Source organism: Haliotis rufescens, unplaced genomic scaffold, assembly GCF_023055435.1.
Source record: "Haliotis rufescens isolate VD_foot unplaced genomic scaffold, xgHalRufe1.0.p SCAF_12, whole genome shotgun sequence".
NCBI lineage: Eukaryota > Metazoa > Mollusca > Gastropoda > Lepetellida > Haliotidae > Haliotis > Haliotis rufescens.
In genome coordinates this window covers 17,532,311-17,553,217 of record NW_025963802.1, presented here as the reverse complement: position 1 = coordinate 17,553,217, position 20,907 = coordinate 17,532,311, and the positions used below count along the sequence as shown (strand labels likewise).

The 20,907-nt window shown below is 41.2% G+C and overlaps 1 protein-coding gene across 3 annotated transcripts; it reads left to right on the top strand.

The window, feature by feature from the left end:
• Positions 1-18,813, top strand: LOC124145681 (peroxidasin-like). Of its 3 annotated transcripts, none has more exons than XM_048393408.1 (13): positions 1-133; positions 3,715-3,929; positions 4,619-4,748; positions 5,981-6,192; positions 7,499-7,678; positions 8,535-8,613; positions 9,525-9,631; positions 10,251-10,352; positions 11,131-11,214; positions 11,793-12,507; positions 16,575-16,744; positions 17,363-17,465; positions 18,556-18,813. In XM_048393408.1, exons 2-13 carry the CDS (start codon positions 3,794-3,796, stop codon positions 18,758-18,760), a joined length of 2,223 nt encoding a protein of 740 aa, XP_048249365.1. In that variant the 5' UTR covers positions 1-133; positions 3,715-3,793; the 3' UTR covers positions 18,761-18,813. The 3 variants fall into 3 exon arrangements, 2 of the variants coding, with proteins under 2 accessions (XP_048249365.1, XP_046371516.2); XM_046515560.2 differs by having other exon boundaries at positions 20-170; XR_007220112.1 differs by lacking the exon at positions 16,575-16,744 and having other exon boundaries at positions 14-170; positions 18,556-18,689.
• The last annotated feature ends 2,094 nt before the right edge of the window (positions 18,814-20,907 follow it).

The following is a 20,907-nucleotide window of genomic DNA, read 5'->3' as shown; positions in this document are numbered from 1 at the left end:
GCGAGGTGCATATCAAAGTGTGGATGGACATATTTTCCAACCATTGTTTTAAACAAATGATGTATTGTGTTTGAATGAGCAGAATCGTTCGTTACAAGCTTTACAGTACTTTGTGTGAAGACAGAAGTCAGAGGTACGCTTGCTGCTTAGGCATTTGTACCGTACGAAAGGTAATATGACGTGTGCCATGAGGAAGGTAAGAATGTAACTGTGTTCTTAAATGCCTCCTCTAAAGATTGATACGTACTGCATTGATCAGAGAAGGTTAAAATGTTGATAAACGCTCAGAATTAGGCATGAATGTTTAAGGACCTTACATCCCTCTCCGACATCCTGGGCCACATGGCAGCGCACTGAGGTTCGGTGTGCGGTACCCCATGATGAGCACAAAAGTAGCGGGAATTGGAACTGTGCAGCTCCTGATTTGAGGTTGGTCGCCTTTTCCACATGGATGTCTCACGTAGGATATCTGCACGACCTTCGACAACATGAATATTAATAGGTTCCAATATGGCAATATTTTATCTGAAGAAAACCGTATCTATGGCCTACCGGGGTCTGGACGAGTTTGTTACATTTCTGAAAATAGAACGAAGACCAACGCAACACTACAAGTACAGTCTGAGACAGGGGACAAGATGTTTAGAAAAAGAAACCGCAACGGAGAGGCCAGATTCCAATTCCTGAAAGACCAACTACAGATAGGCCAACCAACACTCGTTGAGTTTGCTGATGAGACTGCCTGTGTGCTATTCATTTGAAATAAACTTTATATATGCCTTCACATATACCATTAGCACAAAGCGTGCCCCCACTTTAGTTTTGAGACGCTACCCGTATCTCCCAATTGTTCACTCCTCAGAAAACATCCGTCAAAACGACGTATTTTCCAGTCTCACCAGAGCGAGCTTTACCCCCTCGATTTTGGACGTGATACCTCCCTTTCATACCAGCCTCAATATATCGAACTGAATCGGATCTTATCCTGAGCCTTAAGACTCAGGGAGGGGAAGCCCTTATGCTAGATGTTCCCAATTGTACTAATGACGGAAAGCAAACATGATGTGATGTGGTGAGGGAAGCCCTTATGCTACAAGACGTTCACAATTGTATATATGACGGCAAGCAAACTACGTGTCAAATAATTTGTAATGCCGCAACTTGTTTCAGTCATGAAAGAACATTGTAACGTGCAAATGTTTTTGTCCCAAATGGCGATAACTCTCCATATACTACTACTACTACTACTACTACTACTACTACTACTACTACTACTACTCTGCACAGCCCCCTGCGACACAAAGAGAGAAAGACGTGGTAAAACGGATCCCTGATACACCTTCATTCAAACCCGGTGTTTACTACTCAGTATCAAGCACATGTTTTGAAGCGATTGTAAGTTTAGAGTGGCAACGTCTGTTCAGTCAGCAAAAAATCACGAACTGAAAACGTCCTAACTACGTCAGAAAACAACGAGGGTCGAGGTATTCTGTCAGCCTGGGGTATTTTGTTTGTTGTTTAACGCAGCGCTCAGCAATAATCTAGCTATTTGACGGGGATCTGTAAATAATCGTGTCTGGAGCAGATATTTCAGTGATGGAAATCGTGAGCATCGATCCAAACATTTGGGATACGATGACATGCATCAACCAAGTCAGCGAGCCTGACCACCCGATCCCGTTCGTAGCCTCTTACGACATGCATAGTCGCCTTTTACGGCAAGCATGGGTTTTCGAAGACCTTTTCTACCCCGGATCTTCGCGGGTCCAGCCTGGGGTAACATTGCTTCAATGAAATAATGCAAATTCACTTTGTTTATCATTATTTGTGTCATTCCCCTATTCCATAATTATTGCATTCAAATCAAACAGAATTCTCCAACTACCATGGACTTCAACATGTTCAGTGTAATGAAGTCAGAGATAGATTTACATTCGATATATTGTCCCGGTAAATTTCCGTCGATTACCGAGAAGTGAGAAGAAATAACTTGTAAAAAACAATTTGAAATGTTCCTTTTATATCAATTTTCCCTCTTACATCGGATACAATTTTGTTTGAACTTTTACCTTAATCAGAAATATAACAAATCAATCAATCAGTCCCTCATCAAATATATCCATCATTTAGTGCTAAGTGTCATGTAGGGAAGAATTATTTGAATTTGTTGGCAACATTTTGATATTAATGCTCTTAAAATATTGGTAGTTTACAGAAATGAGTCCCAACAATTGAGAAAATCAAAATCGTACTGGCTTCTCTAGCAGATGTGTGAGATACAGAAACGGATGTTGTATATGATATTTGCAAAACTAACAAATCATAACTATAATTTGTATAGCCCTAATGTCAAGTAAACTTCAGCCCCAGGGCGCTTTGAGTCTGGTTATGTCAAGACAGACACATCGATCAGGTCTCTAGACTTCATAGGCCTGCTCAAAGATACATGTTTTCGGTTTGGTCTTAAAGGTGGTAAATTCCTGAATTGAGCGAAAGTTCAGAGGCAGATTATCCCACAGGTATTCGCCTGCAGCCAGGAAGGCACCCCCCCCCCCCCCCCCGCACGAAATTTGGTGTTGGATTGCACATGATGCCCATGTTTTGATCACACGATCTCTGTGATCGTTGGGGCTGGTAGGAGTCCCCACACGGTGATCTGAGAGTGATCAGGGAGGTACATATGTGCCAGACCGTGGAGGACTTAAACAGAACCACAAGTTGTTTAAAAGCAATACGCTGACATCTTCCCGGGGCAAGAGAGTTAACTGACAATAAAAGTCCAGTTTCCACCCTTGCCGAACTAGGCTGGTATTATGAGTTACATTTTGGCTGGACTAACGAGTTTATGCATAGTCCAATCAAAATCGCGCAACGAAATCGAAATCCGGTTTGTAAACCGTTGTACGATCGTCGATCGATTGCAGGATTTACAAAGCATGTGCACCGCCAACTCGGTGTCAACAGATATTTCCCAAATCTTTTCATGTTTTTAATCAAGATGCTCCCGTGATCTGATGCACTTCGCGATGTAAGATCCGTTTTATCACAATTTAGATCTTGATTATCGATCAGGATCGTTTTGACTGGGCGCCGCCATTTTGTTTAGAGCAAATGCAAGTGATACGAGAGGTGGAATCTGATTTGTCCATAGGAGAGGCATAGAACGATCGAGCACAGGAATTCCAGCCTAGTTTGGCAAGGGTGGAAACTGAACTTTCTGGAAGATGTACGCTTATGACTGGCAGCCTGTGTTGGGCTTTAGGACTGGCGTGACGTGCTCAAACGTTCGTTTGTGAGTTACTATATGTACTCGTGCTGCTGAGTTTTGTTCTCGTCGTAGTTTGTTGATGAAATGTTCTGTGAGGCCATAAACCACAGCGTTACAGAAATATAGCAGAGATATAACAGTTGTGAGAGTTGCTGCAGGATTGATCAAGAAAGACGTTTCCCGTAATTTTGTCATGTGGGATAGTGGTTTACAAAGTTACATATTTTAACAGAATTCAACTTGGTTCTTTCCTGAGAAGCTAATCCTATGTTAGAAGATCCATGTTAGAATTCTTCTCCAAAAACCTAAGCTTTTCGTGAGAGGCAATTGACCGGATCGGGTGATGAGGATTATCTGACTGAGACTCAAATATTTTGTTGAGTGCGGCATTAAAAAAACCAAAAAACAAACAAAAGTTATCATTAAACTGAAATATCTATTTACAGGTGGGTGTTAATCCTTGTCCAGCGTGATTTACACGGATAAACACCTGGGCCAAAGAAAAAGTAAATACCGGTTGTAACTATGGACACGTTGTACCACCACGTGTGCTTGTTCATGTGTGTTGTAATTGGACTGTTTGGATGGGTGTCATCGCAGACATCGAAGGAGATAAGAGAGAGTTATTCCCTGCAACACGCTCTCGATGTTCGGTTCGCAGGTAAGTGAAGCCTTTTAATCCCTTTAATTATTAAACATTTTTCCCAACCCGATGATAAGGTTGCAGTTTATATAATCACTCTGTTGTCTTCCTCAACTGATTGTGTAAAGAAGTAAATACTTGGAAACGATTGAAACACATTTTAAAGATATAGTTACATATGCCCAATCGTATATTTGCATGTTTGCAATGTATTGCCACTTCTTTTAAGAATGGTTGAGTTAAATCGTAAATAAGAAGTACCGCTTTGAACAAAATTATATTCATTGTGGTTATACTAATGCGAATTACTCTATCTATATATACTAGTCCTTTCTAATGCGGATGGTTTAAGTCAATTGTATAGATATGTTTGTTGCTCTAAATCCAACAGAACTTTCTCATATTATAGCTGTTATACATGCCTTTGGGGCTATATGCAGTATACTGGTGTATGTTTGTATATTGGATTATATTTGACATGATTCTATTGGGGACATGGGTGTGCGGAGTTGCGTTCCTTTGATGCTTCAGAAACTTGTGATTTCAGGTTCGAACCCTGTTTCGCCATGATTGTTTCTAGATTTGTCAGTACCTTACTCACTGCGGTATTCGCTGTCACATCAAGCTGACACGCCTTGATATAACTGAAATACTTTTGAAAGCGTCGTTAAAGCCAAATCACTCACTCACTCCTTTACCTGTACCAGATGTGGACAAGAACGGCGGGAGATCAGCTAGAGCCATGCACACGGCGTTTGTGGGCAGCAGCCCAAGGGCTCGAGCACTGGGCTACAACTACCAGGAGCGCATGTCCAACACATTAAGGAGTATCAAAAGGTAGGGTTATCACACATACACTCTAAGGTACATAATAGCTCTATTAAAGCATCGATCACTGACAGGACTAATCTTCTGTGTTGGCAACACACTGCTTGCTAAGATAGACTGGAATAGATTGTTCCTTTTCACAATTGCATTGGGGTTAGAAAGAACGTCACAACGCAAAGTTTAAACAGAGGATAGGAAGAACCAGACAGATCACCATGCGAGGTGGCTATAATACACCCTCAACAGCAAGTTTCTGCAGGCATTAAAGTGGTTAGGTATTCTCTGTTGATGAAAATGAAGAAAATTGGTAACCGCGCTGTCATAAAATATTTCAAGCTGAAAGGGCTAACTCCGACCGCCATCTTTGCGGACATAGTGTCAACCTTAGGGGACGATACTCCTTCGTTTGCCACTGTTAAGAGTTGGACGGCGGAGTTTCAAGGTTAGAAAGAGCCTCGACGATGTTCAAAGATCAAGAAGACCTTCAACTGCCACCACAAAGAAAAATGTTGTTATCGAAAATTATCCCCGAAAATTCTTAAAAAAGTACTAACTTTTGAAAAAAGAAGAAACTACTTGTGAAACTACATTGTTGCAAGATGTTTTTCTTAAAATTCTGGCTCCTACTTTTAAATAAAAACATATCTCGTTTTGTTTCTGTAGCTGAAAAAATCTGATCTCGCTACAAGATCCCAGCCCACCACCCCTCATCCTCTATCTCCAGATTATCAAATAGTCGGTCTCTTTCGCAGATGAGTAGTCTATTTAAAAAGGGTCCAATCTAAGACTATGTTTCTATAGAAATTGTCTTAATGGGACAACCAAATTAAGAATATGACCTCAATAAACAACACGATACGTCGTCTTAGAAGTCAACATACCACGACCAGCATATCCAGTAGGCCTTCACATAATGTAGCAGATGGACCAAATATCAAGCGACGTTTCGGTACAGGATTCATAAAATTACTTGCATCCCTACCAAAACGTTCCCTTGAAAACACCAAGAAGTTGAAATCCACAAGTCAAATACTCATTGAAGCTTTGCAGAAACCAACTTTATTTCGCTGGACAGACTGGATGTGTGTTGTGGAAAATAATATTAAAAATTGCCTTTGAGTACACAGGTAAAAATAGGGCCAATGAACTTTTGTTGAATGAGCACAGCAAATAAAACATGAGCAAAGAAATCCAGGAAAATACAAAATGCTCATTACTAAGAGTGTGTGACAATGCTTCAGGTTCCGTGGTTACTCTGGAGCCATGGACCCTGCCATCATGATGAATACCCTGATGCTTGGAGCCAATGGGATGTGTGCAAACAGAAGCTTTATCTGTGACGAACGACACAAATTTCGCACTTCTGACGGCAGCTGTAACAACATCCACAACCCCACTTGGGGGAAGTCGTTCATCCCCTTCAGAAGGTTCCTTGGACCCCAATATGATGACGGTAGGAAATATGGCTTTTTTTGTACTCTTCAAGGGTAGGCTCGTCACCTAAGATCTCTGGTTATAAAGGGTAAGTTTGTGCAGCCCATTGTTATGGCATTAAACATGATACTGCTGCCATGTTGCTAAAGTCGGCGTAAACTCTCACTTCTTTTCTGACATGGTATGAATATTATGATATTATGCATGTGATATCGCCTATGACACCGATATCAAATTTCACCATGTGATAACCATTTCCTGTTCGTTTCATTTTTAGCCACCATACTTTCTTTTTTGCGTCTGTTTATGTTGTGTCATAAAAAAAGTGTTTGTAGTTAAGGACATCTCCAACCATAACTTGTTGTTCGGGTCAGTGTTGTCTAGTATTATAGCTAAAATGGATAGAATTATCATTAAACCGCCCGCACGTTATCAGAAATGAGCGGGCCACTGTAACTTGATAATGCCCTTATATTGCTTGACGACGGGCCATTATCAAGCCCGTTGTGAGGTGACGACATAGGGTAGAGAAAGTGACGTCACGTATTAAGTGACGTCATCTGGTTTGTTCTATGACGTTTCCATGTTTGTAAAATGGGGTCAGTGACATTCGTGTTGATTGCTGTAAATGTTTCAAAACCGATGTTGTTTCTTTTTATTTGATAACAAATTCCATCCATTTTAGCTATAATAACGATAACGCTATTTTTCAGGGCATTATCATATGCAGAAGCCCTCGGTTTTTTCAGTTAATGGAAAACCTCGGGCTTCTGCAAATGATAATGCCCTGAAAATAGCGTTATCCTTATAGTAATAGAGTTTGCATGAGTAGAAATGAGCTCGTTAACGAGAAGTTGGGGTTGACCAGGATACAAACCATGCGACCCGTGAAGATGCAGGATAGAATATGTCTTCAGGAATCCATGCTTGCCGTAAATGGCGACTATGAGACTAACGGGATCGGGTGGTCAGGCTCGCTGACTTGATTGATGCAAGTCATCATATCCCAATTACGTGGATCGATGCTCATGGTGTCAATCACTGGATTGTCTGTTCCATATTCTTTTTATTTACAGACCGCCCTCATATTGCTCGAATAATGCTTAGTGCGGCGTTAAACAACAAACCAACAAACAAGCCATACTACTGTTTGCAGTCCCCTTCCGTTATATGGCTTGTATAGTCCCAAATGAGCGCAGAAGCATACTCACTGTCTCTGCATATTAGATGCGTTTTTTTCATTCTTGAATTCGATGAAAAGCATGAAACTAGATGAATGGAGCGTAAAGGAAATATAAATAATACCTGCTTGTATTATCACGCAGGAATGCGCATTCCACGTTTACGAGGTATGGGCGGAATTCCTCTTCCTAGCGCTCGCCTGGTCAGCACGACAGTCCACACGCCTGACGACAGTTATCCTGTAAGCCGCAGCATCACCAGCATGGTGATGCAATGGGGACAGTTCCTGGATCATGACATTACACTGTCGCCCATCAGAACAGGTGCGTTGGACGTCTAACTTAATCATTTAACCATAAAATATTGCCCGCTTTTTCGAACGCTCATCAGGATTTGTACTCCATCTTTTTCGACCACAATCATTTGATCTCCCCTCTATGTGAGTCTACCACAACTTCCATGCCTCTCCACAACAGTTCACCTCTACTACGCCCTCGGTGTCACTCTGCTCAACCCTCTCCACCAATCTCAGCTCAACCACCCTTTCGGCATGACTATTTTCCCCCTCTTTCACAACACACTTCTGCGCCCTCTCCACAACACTCTGCTTCGTCCTCTTTACACCGTTCTGTCCCGCCCTCTTTACACCGCTCTGCTTCGTCCTCTCTACACCACTCTGCCCCGCCCTCTTTACGCCGTTCTGTCCCGCCCTCTTTACACCGCTCTTTCCCGCCCTCTTCACAACGCTCTGCTTCGTCCGCTCTATAACACTCTGCCCCGCCCTCTTTACAACGCTCTGTCCCGCCCTCTTTACACCGCTCTACCCCGCCCTCTTCACACCGCTCTGCTTCGTCCTCTCTATAACACTCTGCCCCGCCTTCTTTACAACGCTCTGTCCCGCCCTCTTTACACAGCTTTTCCCCGCCCTCTTCACACCGCTCTGCTTCGTCCTCTCTATAACACTCTGCCCCGCCTTCTTTACAACGCTCTGTCCCGCCCTCTTTACACCGCTCTTCCCCGCCTTCTTTACAACGCTCTGTCCCGCCCTCTTTCGCGAACACCTTTGACCATCACTAAATGATAGTGATTCCTAAACATTTGTTCATGACATATTCGGAATCGTTTTTAGCAGAGATTTCTTTTGATCGTGGATATCATTTGGATGCTTATATTCCACAGGGATGAATGGAATGCCTCTGACGTGCTGCCCCGACGATGTGCCACCATTCATGAGAACCACACTCGACGTCAGCTTACGGTTGGTTCATGAATGTTTTATTACTCACCGAATATTGGTTGCTGAGGTAGTGAGTCCAGGGAAATGTCCGTGTTCGATATTCCACATCGAATTCAGGGATATGAAACGCACTTATCAGAAAGGAGGTTCGATTGCAAGTATCTGGACACTTGCATGCGTTCGAAAGAGTTGGGACAGTAACATCTTCTGATGGTTACATGTTTTCTTTGTACATTTGGCTAAGGCTTACTGATCCTTAACCACAGACCCCATGGGGAGTCATGTTTAGAGTTGGTGCTCAGAAACCTATGCTGTCCTAAGAGGCGACCGAAGGGACGGTGGTCAGACTCGGTGACTTGGAAGATTGCAATTCCCTGGTTTCCCGAGTAAAAAAGCGACAAAACCCTTTCCATATCCAATAGAAATCTCTGCATAAAGCAGAGTTGATTGTACAATTCCGACTATATCTTGAGGATGTGTTCATGAATCCCATCAAATAGTAATGATACCAGGTGTTCGCGAAAAGGTGAGCGTATCCTGCCCACCAGTGGCACCCGTCACCAACACATGCAAAGGCAAGTCAACTGTTCACCCAAAATAAATATGGGAACATATGGTACAAGTCAAAAAAGGGAATTGCATCGGACATCATTTTTGTCACCGATGCGTCAAATTAGGAAATGTCCTCCACATGTCTACCATAATATATTTTGGAAGCTTTACTGAGGGCTTGAATGTTGTTACCTTGATCAAACAACAACTTTTTCTGTAAGTTATTTGCGTATTTGCGAGAATAATTATGGGACTGTCGTCGACTTTACAAGACCCAACAGTGCAATGACCTCGACCTTCAATAACGACATATGTATGTTTTTTTTGTGCTTTTTTCTGATGACATACTTGAAGATAATCCGTTCAATTACCTTCTGTAGAGACGGGTGTTTTCCAATCCCGATTCCACTCGGTGACCGCCACTTCCGGAGTAGGTGTATGCACTTCGCCAGATCTATCCAGGCGGATAACTCCAGATGTTCTGGAAGTAAGTTTCTGAATATGCTTACTCTGTTGGATGTTTGTTCTTTATTGAGAAATTGTGCTTAACATGCCTTCTTGGCAGCTTTATCACAAGAATAGGAAAGTCTTTTTCCTTAAAAATCACAACATAACATAACATTATCACTGTTACTTTTGCCTTTGACAATACATGTCTTCATTTCTACTGTCAAATCGAGTTTTATTTATATTTAGAGGTAATGTTATAATGTTATTTACAATCGAAATAAATATGATGTATAACAGTATGTCACCGTGATTTCAGATTTCAGATTCTTTAATTATTATATATATATATATATATATATATATATATATATCGAAATAGATATGATGTATAACAGCACTGTTATACATCATATTTATTTCGATTGTAAATATATAGATACAAATTATGTCAACGCGTTAACGCGTTAACGCGTTTGCTCGTCACGCCGAAATCCCGAGTTCGATTCCCCACATGAGTACAAGGTTTGAAGCTCAGTTCTGGTTTCCTCCGCCGTGATATTGCTGGAATATTGCAAAACGAACTCGGCGTAAAACCGTACTATCTACCTCACTCAAAGTAAAGCAAGTTAACTGAACTCCGCCACTTTCATCTGTAGTACCAGCAGAACAGATGAACCAACTGACGGCGTATATAGACGCCTCCCAGGTGTACGGGTCTACGCCGGAAGAGGTGGCATCTCTTAGGATGATGGTCGGCGGTAAATATCTTGTCTCAAATATAAGACGTTTCACTAATGTCCACTACTACGGTAGAATACCAGTGTCTCGAAATCGGATGGTACTAATACCCGGTTTTGTCGAACTCACGGTCTGGCACCGTCAAATTCCTACCATATTTCTTACTATTTTAACCAGGATGTGTCGAAAACCCGGTTCTGGCGAACTCAATTCAAATTTAAAATTGTTGAAAAAACCCAACATAGCACAAGTTCGAATTTGTACTAGTACATTCATTTCAAACCCAATAATGCATATTGAGTCCTTTTCACATATGCTGAACAAACAACGTTAGGGATCATACATATTTTTGGGGATATCTTTGTGAAATTGTGTGTTCAGTTTTGACAAAAAGAAAACTATCCCTCAAAATATTTATGATCCCTGACATTTTTTGTTCAGTAAAGTATCATAATGCTTTGTTGTGTTATAATCTCAATACCAAAAGACGTTAAAAGATGGTACTTGTTGTTACCCTGTCTGGCGCTCGGCACTAAGGGGCTAAAACAAGGACTGGTCGGCTCGGAGTCAGTATACTGTGTCTGAGTGGGGTATTCATGTTAAACTGCGGCATGGTATATCAGTTGGCTAGCTATAAATCGGCATCAGTCCGGACTAGTACAAGCAGCCACACTCACACACGTGCATGCACGTCGCTATATATATCTTGGACGCGAGGTTAAACCCCATTTCACCTCACCTCACCTATAATCTGTGTTATAATTGAAGAATATCAAAGTACTTATTAATATGTTTAAGGTCTGCTGAAGATGTCACGGTTTACACTTCTTCCACGAGACAGATCCACCTTGGAGGTTTGTACGGACCAGTGCTTCAAAGCAGGTTAGTCATTACTGAGGTTTTATGCTCCTGTTAATATTTGTTGAAAATTCTGGAAGCATACCAGCAGGGACCTAGCAACTAAAAGAACACATGTTCATCTGTTCATAACGAAAACGGAGGAGTGAGGGGGTTTGGTTTTACGCCGCTCTGTACAGGAACTGTATCAAGTGATGCAGGTTTCATTGCAACTTCCGTGAAATCCCGGAACACGGATATATTGGTGACAAACCTAGAAACATAATCAAGGCGAATTTGTGGCGAATATACGCGAGATGTTTACAGTTTTCCATATATATGGGATTCTTAACCACGGTAATGGCACGTCATAGGATCGCAAATTCGCAGAACCAACTGCTGCGCCTTTGCTGACTTGTCGTCCGTATCCTCAAAAATGAAGAAAGATTGTTCACAATATAAAGCATTTTATCGAAAAGTAAAGTGACATAAACTAGTTTCTTCCGTTATTTGCTCGTTTCAATAAAAAATACCATTTTCCCTCTGCAGGTTGACTTTTGATTTATAATTACTTTTTTAATTTAAATGGTTATTAAATACGTTCGAAATACATTACATGACAGGTGATGAGCGCGTTAACGAGCAGATGGGGTTAACAAGCATACAAACCATCTTCATGAGAGAGCATAACAGAATAGCCCTGACTCTCAAGAAGATCAATCCACATTGGAATGACGAACGACTCTTTCAAGAAAGCAGGAGAATCATCGGTGCCATCTGCCAGAAGATTACTTACAACGACTTCCTTCCTCGGGTGTTGAACAGGGCAACCCTGACACAATACCGACTGAATTCCCCATCTAAGGGGTATTATAATGTATATGACAAACTCATTGACCCAAGCATAAGGAACGCTTTCGCAGCAGCAGCCTTTCGTTTCGGACACTCCTTGATAAGATCGACTGTTAGTAGGAGGCGACAGGACTTCTCTGTGAATCGTGTCGTTCGTACGCGAGACATGTTCGGTAACACTGCCATGGTAACCGCGAGCAATGGGGAGGCAGTTCATGAACTTTTAAGAGGGAAGCTGATTGACAGGCCATGCAGAGTGGACCGATTCATGTCACGGGAGGTGACAGATTTCCTGTTCATTCAAGCGAACTCCAGCCTCGATCTTGCAGCTCTGAATATCCAAAGAGGACGTGATCATGGTCTGCCCGGGTACATTTCCTTCAGGAGATGGTGTGGATTGTCAAGTGTGGTTAACTTCTTGTCGGCCCCGGGAGGACTTGTTGACCATGATGTAGAAACAACAAGACGACTTGCCGCAGTTTACAGGTAGGTGCATATCGACCGCATGTTGAGGTAGGAGCATCATCATTGTCATTGAAACCGCCTCAGTGGTCTTGTGGATAGAGCGTCTGCTCGAAGAGCGGAAGGTCGGTGTTTCGATCCCAGGACGCGTCTTACCAAACGACGTCAAAAGATGGTACTTGTTATTACCTTGCGTTTATGCTCGGAATTAAGGGCTAAAACAAAGATTGGGGTCGCGTGGGTTTCAGTGTTTAACTGTGACATTCTATCTCGGTGGGCTAGCACTATAAAACCGACATAAGACCGGACTAGTACAAGCAGACAGACACACGAACATTTAGATTACACTCTCTAAGGATTCTCTTTCAGAACAGACAGGAGCCCACTTGAATGGGGATCGGGTGGTCAGGCTCTGGTTCTCGGTTGACGTATCCTGACGGCGTGTTGTTGCTCATGCTCTCAACGGCCCGTTTGTATTTATTTCTTCTGGACCGAAATGATATACCTTAAATGTTTCTGAGCGCTGGTGCAATCAAAATAGTGCAACAGAAACGATCCGTTTATACATATAAATAGTCTACCGAAATTGGGGTGTCACGGCAACTATAAACAACTTATGTGAGATTAATATTGTTTTAGTTTGTGTTTAAATTGTGTCATGATGAATATCAAATGAAAGCTCTCTTCATAAGCTTTTAAAACATATATACTTTGTCAATGTGAGATATATACATATCTCGCAAAGAAAAACAAAAACAAAGACAACACAATTTTATGATGTCATAAAGAAATCAAGTATCTAACACAATTCATATAATAAAGAAATATAACTAGTGTAACATTAACTTTTCAATAATTAGAAATTGAATTTTCAAAACAACAAACGGTAGATTAAGTCATTTGCTGTTTGGTCAGTTTTGCAAGTATTACAGGAAGTGTATTGCAGAGGACCGAGAAACCAAAATAAAGTCTTAACTATGACCTAATATTGATGTTTTATCACACATATCATGGATCAAAGATCAGTTAACTTAGATGATCAAGAAATATAATGTCTGTGCATTGAAAGAGGTAACGCATCCTTTGTAAATATCTGTACAAAACGAATACTTTAGCAATAAAGCGTGAACATTTTGTAGGTCCCACCTGTCAGAATTTTTACTGTGATGCTTCCAAAGAACAACTTTTATTACTGAGTAATCAAATTGGTTTTCAATTAATGAGATCAAAATATATAAACACAAATGTAAACCATAGTTGCGAAATATGTTTTTAGTTTAAAGAAATCTAAATATGTAAATTTTGGTTGACCTTTATCCATATTTTGCTGATTAAGAAAAAGAAATAAAAAATCGCGTAGATGCTGATTGATAATGATATTCAAACCTCATAATCTCGAGATGATAAAACTGTACGGAAAGAACTACTGGCCATATCGGCAACTGATGATGACATGGCGGTAAATTGGGTATTACTAAGCGTCCAGGAACTAGAACATCTTGATGACATGGCGGTAAATTGGGTATTACTAAGCGTCCAGGAACTAGAACATCTTGATGACATGGCAGTAAATTTTGTAAAATTAAAAAAATTAAAACATCTTGATGACATGGCGGTAAATTTGGGAAAATTAAGAAAAGTAAAACATCTTGATGACATGGCGGTAAATTGGGTAAGCGTCCAGAAAGTAGAACATCTTGATGACATGGCGGTAAATTGGGTTAGCGTCCAGGAAGTAAAACATCTTGATGACATGGCGGTAAATTGTGTAAGCGTTCAGGAGGTAGAACATCTTGATGACATGGCGGTAAATTGAGTAAGCGTCCCTGAAGTAGAACATCTTGATGACATGGCGGTAAATTGGGGGAAGCGTCCCTGAAGTAGAACATCTTGATGACATGGCGGTAAATTGAGTAAGCGTCCCTGAAGTAGAACATCTTGATGACATGGCGGTAAATTTGGTAAGCGTCCCTGAAGTAGAACATCTTGATGACATGGCGGTAAATTGTGTAAGCGTCCCTGAAGTAGAACATCTTGATGAAATGGCGGTAAAATGTATAAGCGCTCAGGAGGTAGAAAATCTTGATGACATGGCGGTAAACTGGGTAAGCGTCCAGGAAGTAGAACATCTTGGTGACATGGCGATAAATTGGGTTAGCGTTTAGGAAGTAGAACATCTTGTGTAAAACAAATTTTGTCCCTGAAGCAGAATAAATCACAGTATATTGAACCTTTTAATCTGATGCTGATTGTGCATACTCTTCCTAACCTAATATTTGTTTGTTGTCAGTTTATTTGTTGATCAAAGCCAAAATCCATACCAGCTTTATGATAGCTGTCTGTGAATAATCAAGTCTAAAGCAGACATGCATTGACATGCAATCAACAAAGCCATCGAGTCTGACCACACGATCCATTTTGTATCGTTTGTTGGGGACCTTAATTCTTCCCACGAATCCTCACGGGCATCCATTGATGAACCATTGCAACGATTCCCCCCAAAAGAGGGAGTGGTATCTTTCAAAGCAACATTCCACCATTTATACAATCAAAAGTAAACATAGACCACGTGGAATTTCTTGCTATTGGAATTTTCAAACAATATTTAGCTGCCTCATCTTAAACACATTATCCTTAACCTTTCTTTCCCTTCATGCGTTTAAATCGAATCTAACTGATCTCCTCAGTGTCAAAACACCCACTGGGGACATTGATTACAGCACAGTGTCAAACGGTTGATTTATCATGGTTAACAAGGATACATTATGTCAACCCGACATTTATTCATTGATTGATGTTACGTGTATAAAAAACGGTGATACGATAGTTTACGTGAACAGCCCCCTGACGTCAGCCCATTATATGTACTTTATCCAGGGTAAATATTTGTCGGCGCCTTTGATTGTGCAGCGAAGCATCTTGAATCACTGATGTCACGTGTATGAAAAGCATTCAGTTCAACGTGGTGAATGGGTGATCACATTTTGGTGAAGTGAACTGAAAAGGGACTTTTGTTTAAGATGCAAAAAGACAAGATGCTGAATCACTGTGTGAATGTCACTGATTAATCTATGTGAGCTGTCATCCATAATACAAATGTTCCTCGCCATGACAGTAATGTCATTCAATATTTTATATTCCAAGCATGAGGAACCGGCGAAGAATATTTATGTGTAAAATTGAAGGTGTATATCAAGGCCGACACATGAACAGACACTTCATTTGTATACATTAGAAAACACAACAGTTGTTATTGTGTACTTGCTTGATTCTGAATATTAATTATATTGATGATATGGACTAACTGGCTTTCTGTGACAAGCCACGCGTAAAAGACAAACTAGCCGTTTTAATACGCATTAGGGTAAACAAAATAAACTCATACATTACAGTTACTGTTATTTTCAAGCTGTTGTACATTTTGGGGATGAACACCACAATTGAATTTAAGTTTTCATTTTATTTACGTAAGCCTATTTGGTCAGATGTCAGTTACATTACACACCTGTGCACTTTTAAATCTGAACGACAATCGCGAGGTGTTTTGAATTACAGGCTTAAATAAACCACAATATAACGAATAAGAAGATGATCACTGTTACTTTCCTCTTTGACTATATTTGTTCTTTGTGTGATTCCGAGAACTGTTTCCCGACATTTGACCCAACTTATAACTAATTATTATCACCCTAGACATGTGAAACTGTGAACCTTTATAATCACGTTATCAAACCTCTCAGCATTCCGCTTATTTTGAACTGGGAATAACTCAATATATCACCTGGACTAAAGGTAGTTTCAGTATGTTAAATATTTATATATTTATAATAATATAAATAATAAAAATAATGCCATTTTTATTGCGTTATGTTTTTGCACCACACAGGGAATGCTCATACTACCGGGTACCAATTCACTGATTGATGTACAGAGGCATATTTCGAACAAAGTCACATGCCCTTGAAGACACCTCATGTGCTGCACGTACGTCAGTATCGGGCGGAAATTGTTAGTTGATACATAATTGAAAAAGTTTTACATTTGTTTCGCTTTTATTTATATTTCAATGAAGTTTTCTTTTAAAATTCTAGACATCCTGCAGATATCGATTTATTCACCGGGGGTCTGTCAGAACGACCCCTCAGAGGGAGTTTGGTGGGACCCACGTTAAGCTGTCTTCTCGCCCACCAGTTCTCCGCATTGAAGAAGGGAGACAGATTCTGGTTTGAACTGAATCGTCCTCACACTCGCTTTTCTCCCGGTGAGAAGCATTAAGTATCAATTCTCATTATGTATCCTCGCCTGTTACTTTCATCTTCCTCACGTGGTTGGTCATCCATCAACAAATGAAACTCTGGGATAGACAGATGGTCACTCACGACTGAAAAGTTGAATGCCAAGCGTGTAATATTTTGCTTACAACTCAGCTTTTCAATCAAAGTTTTACCATCTAAGGTCTGGTTAGGTCATTCCAGGAATGATGTGTAATGGTAGACATTCCATGGAGTTTTCTAAATGTGGCACGTTGCTTGTCATCATGATGCCCGATTCTATCCAATACTATCACCCTTACGCGGAATTTTCACACCTCCTTATAAACTGGCAGATACTAATAAAATGAAACAGATTTCAAGTCAAAATGATGATGAAAGTTATGAATGGATCATTGAAAATCAGTGATAACTCAAGTGTTCGCGGAAAGGGTTAGTATGCCCTGCTCTACCTGTAGCACCTGCTAATTACAAAATTTGGATATAAAGAAAGTGTGTGTTGCCTAACGCCTGCACAACTCATACAGACCATTTGACGACATTCCGTAACTATTTCCGAGTTGTTTAGCACTTCTAAATCACCAATCCGAAATATGTCCTGTTCACAGCCCAACTCCAAGAGATCCGTAGAAGCAGCCTGTCTCGCCTCCTCTGTGACAACACCAACACCTTCCACGTGCAGATAGACGCCTTCAAAACCATATCTGGAAGGTAGGTCACGTGTAAACACATGTGTAAAATGCATGTCGGTGGTGGTTCCGAGTGGAACAATATGGAACACCACATGGCCACACCTTGCCTACGTTTTGTGTGTCGTGGTTCAGGCAGGTAATTGAAAGATGAGCAGTTTCCACAGCGCAATTTAGTTGGTGTTCAGAGTCTCGGAGAGTGGCTGTGTGGGTGACAGCGATTGGCAGTTGGACTCCTGAGAGTTTCTAGGGCTTCGGTTCTGCCCCTCACTGAATCACATGTAGCTCATGTAGTGTCTTCTTAGGAAATTGAACTTGTTCGAAATGTGCCTCTGTTCACTCAGCAGCAAATGGGTACCCGGTAGTATGAGATGGTAATGTGGTTGTTAACCCTCTAACGCCTCAAAGGCAGCATGGGTTGTACTGAGTGCACACTGGTCCATTTTTGGGGTAATAATATAGGGCTTTGAGCACGCTTTAGGGTGTGGAGTTGGCGCATTATAAGAAGCACATTGAAATGTCTGGTAGTGAAAGATGCTATTCATATATATAATATGAAAAGATGCGTACACTACATGTACTGACTATGGCATTGAGAAATATTTTGATGGTTTTGAGACAGTAAAGTAGACATTGCCTTAAATGCAGAAACTTGTTTATTTTTTCCTAACAAATATGTCAATGTGGAACATTTCTGTGGGCGTCGGCGATCACCAGGGTTGAACTACTTTCTTAAAATGAACGGAACCCCGATATTTACTCATTCCCTCCTCCTAAGCTGTTAAATAACTGAAATACTGTTCAAACACGCATAAAATCAAACTCGTTCTGGTGATAGCCTTGCAGTTAAGGCGTACGTCTATCCCGTCATTCTTATACGGGGCGGTCGGGTAGCCTCGTGGTTAAAGCGTTCGCTCGTCACGCCGAAGACCCGGGTTCGATTCCCGACATGGGTACAATGTGTGAAGCCCATTTCTAGTGACCTCCGCCGTGATATTGCTGGAAGATTGCTAAAAGCGGCGTAAAACCATACTCACTCACTCATTCTAATACGTATCAATCCCTGTGGTGTCCCTATCGTGTAAAAGAAATGGTCAACTCTGCGTTTCCAGAAATCCCCGTGTGTCCTGCTTCAGCCTCCCCAGGCTTGACCTCACAAAGTGGCAGGAACTCCACGGCGGCTTGCCAGGACATGGTGTGTGGCCAAGATGCTTTGTGGGGCACCATCTCTTCCCAATAGTGAAGGTGTGCTTACCCTGGGGTCACGGCTGCTGGGGGGCGGTCAAGCACTGGAAACCGTGTCACCCTGTATTGTAACTAGGTTGAACGTTCGTGAGCGAGAATATGGTGTAAAACATGCCACAATGAGCACAAGAATAAACAAAACAAGGTTGTAGCAATTGCTTTGTCTTTTCATACTCGACAGGGTGCGTGTGCAGCTTTTTTCGGATGGACGACATGTGTACTAAATTTATATCAAGTTACGTACGTAAACGCCTATATCATGCATGTCTATAAATATGCAATGGGAAGTGAAAAGATTTGACATGCCTCTCATAAAACATATCTTTTCATGATAATTATCTTCAGTGTCACATGCAGTGCCAACTTTAATGCTATTTGACCCGAGGCGTTACACCACTACTCCTGTAATTTATTTACCTCTGTGGTTTGTATTTTAATGTTGTCTCTACAACTTTAAATGTTCCCTGTCATACGGTAAATGCCATTTTCCCCAATTGTGCAATCATTTCTGCATATAGGAAGGGTGACTAGAAGGTTCCGAGCCTAACTACAAAGAGTGTAAAGTACTCCCTTAACAGTTTGCATGTATTGAGAACAATACTGTCACCGTTCACATGCTGTATTTGAACTAAATAGACGACACGGCAGCATATGTATGCGGGCGTTAAAGTGGTGACTGGGTATAGTATGTTGGTGAAAATTGGATATAATTGGTTACCGTGCTGTCACTGCGTATATCCAATTGAAACTCCTACAGCCATCCATGGTGTCAACTTTAGGGGATGATGCTCTTTCACTGTTAAGAGGTGGACGGCGGAGTTCAAGAGGGGAAGAGAGTGCCTCGAAGTTGATACACGATCAAGAAGACCTTCAGCTACCAGGGCATGATAGATGTTTGAGCACTCTGGGTTCCAAGCTTCTGACTCCTGATCAGAAACGCTCCAGATTCATCATATCTCTGAGAATTACGTCGTTTTAAAGCAGACCCAGCTTATGTTGTTGAGCGATTTGTTAGTATGGAACTGTCATGGGTTCACCACTATCAGCCAGAGACTAAACAAAAGTCAAAGCAGAGAAAATATCTAACGTCTCCTTATCCGAAGAAGGCAAAGTCTGTTCCGTCAACTAGGATGGGGATGGCTTCGGTTTTCTGGGGTTCCAAAGGAATCCTCCGGGTAGACAACATTCCGAAAGCACAGCCCAGTAATTGTCAATATTATGCTTATATACTTAGGCAGCTGCAAAGGTACATCAAGGCTTTCTGCCTGCCTGTGGACGAAAACTATGTACACTCGTGAATTCTAAAGGTACACGCAATTGGGGATTGACGAACTTTTCTTTGGTTTCCACGTGACCTGCATGTACATTGAAGTTTCCACATGACGTGTATACCAAGTGGCCTGTATAAACATTGTTGTTTCCACACAACGTGTATACCAGGTGACCTGTATGTACATTGAAGTTTCCACATGACGTGTATGCCAAGTGACCTGTATATACATTGAAGTTTCCACATGACGTGTATACCAAGTGACCTGTATATACATTGAAGTTTCCACATGACGTGTATACCAAGTGACCTGTATGTACATTGAAGTTTCCACATGACGTGTATGCAAAGTGACCTGTATATACATTGAAGTTTCCACATGACGTGTATACCAAGTGAGCTGTATGTACATTGAAGTTTCCGTATGACGTGTATGCCAAGTGACCTGTATATACATTGAAGTTTCCACATGACGTGTATACCAAGTGACATGTATGTACATTGAAGTTTCCACATGACGTGTATACCAAGTGACCTGTATGTACATTGAAGTTTCCACATGACGTGTATACCAAGTGACCTGTATATACATTGAAGTTTCCACATGACGTGTATACCAAGTGACCTGTATATACATTGAAGTTTCCACATGACGTGTATGCCAAGTGACCTGTATGTACATTGAAGTTTCCACATGACGTGTATACCAAGTGACCTGTATATACATTGAAGTTTCCACATGACGTGTATACCAATTGACCTGTATATACATTGAAGTTTTCACATGACGTGTATACCAAGTGACCTGTATATACATTGAAGTTTCCACATGACTTATATGCCAAGTGACCTGTATATACATTGAAGTTTCCACATGACGTGTATACCAAGTGACCTGTATATACATTGAAGTTTCCACATGACGTGCATACCAAGTGACCTGTATGAA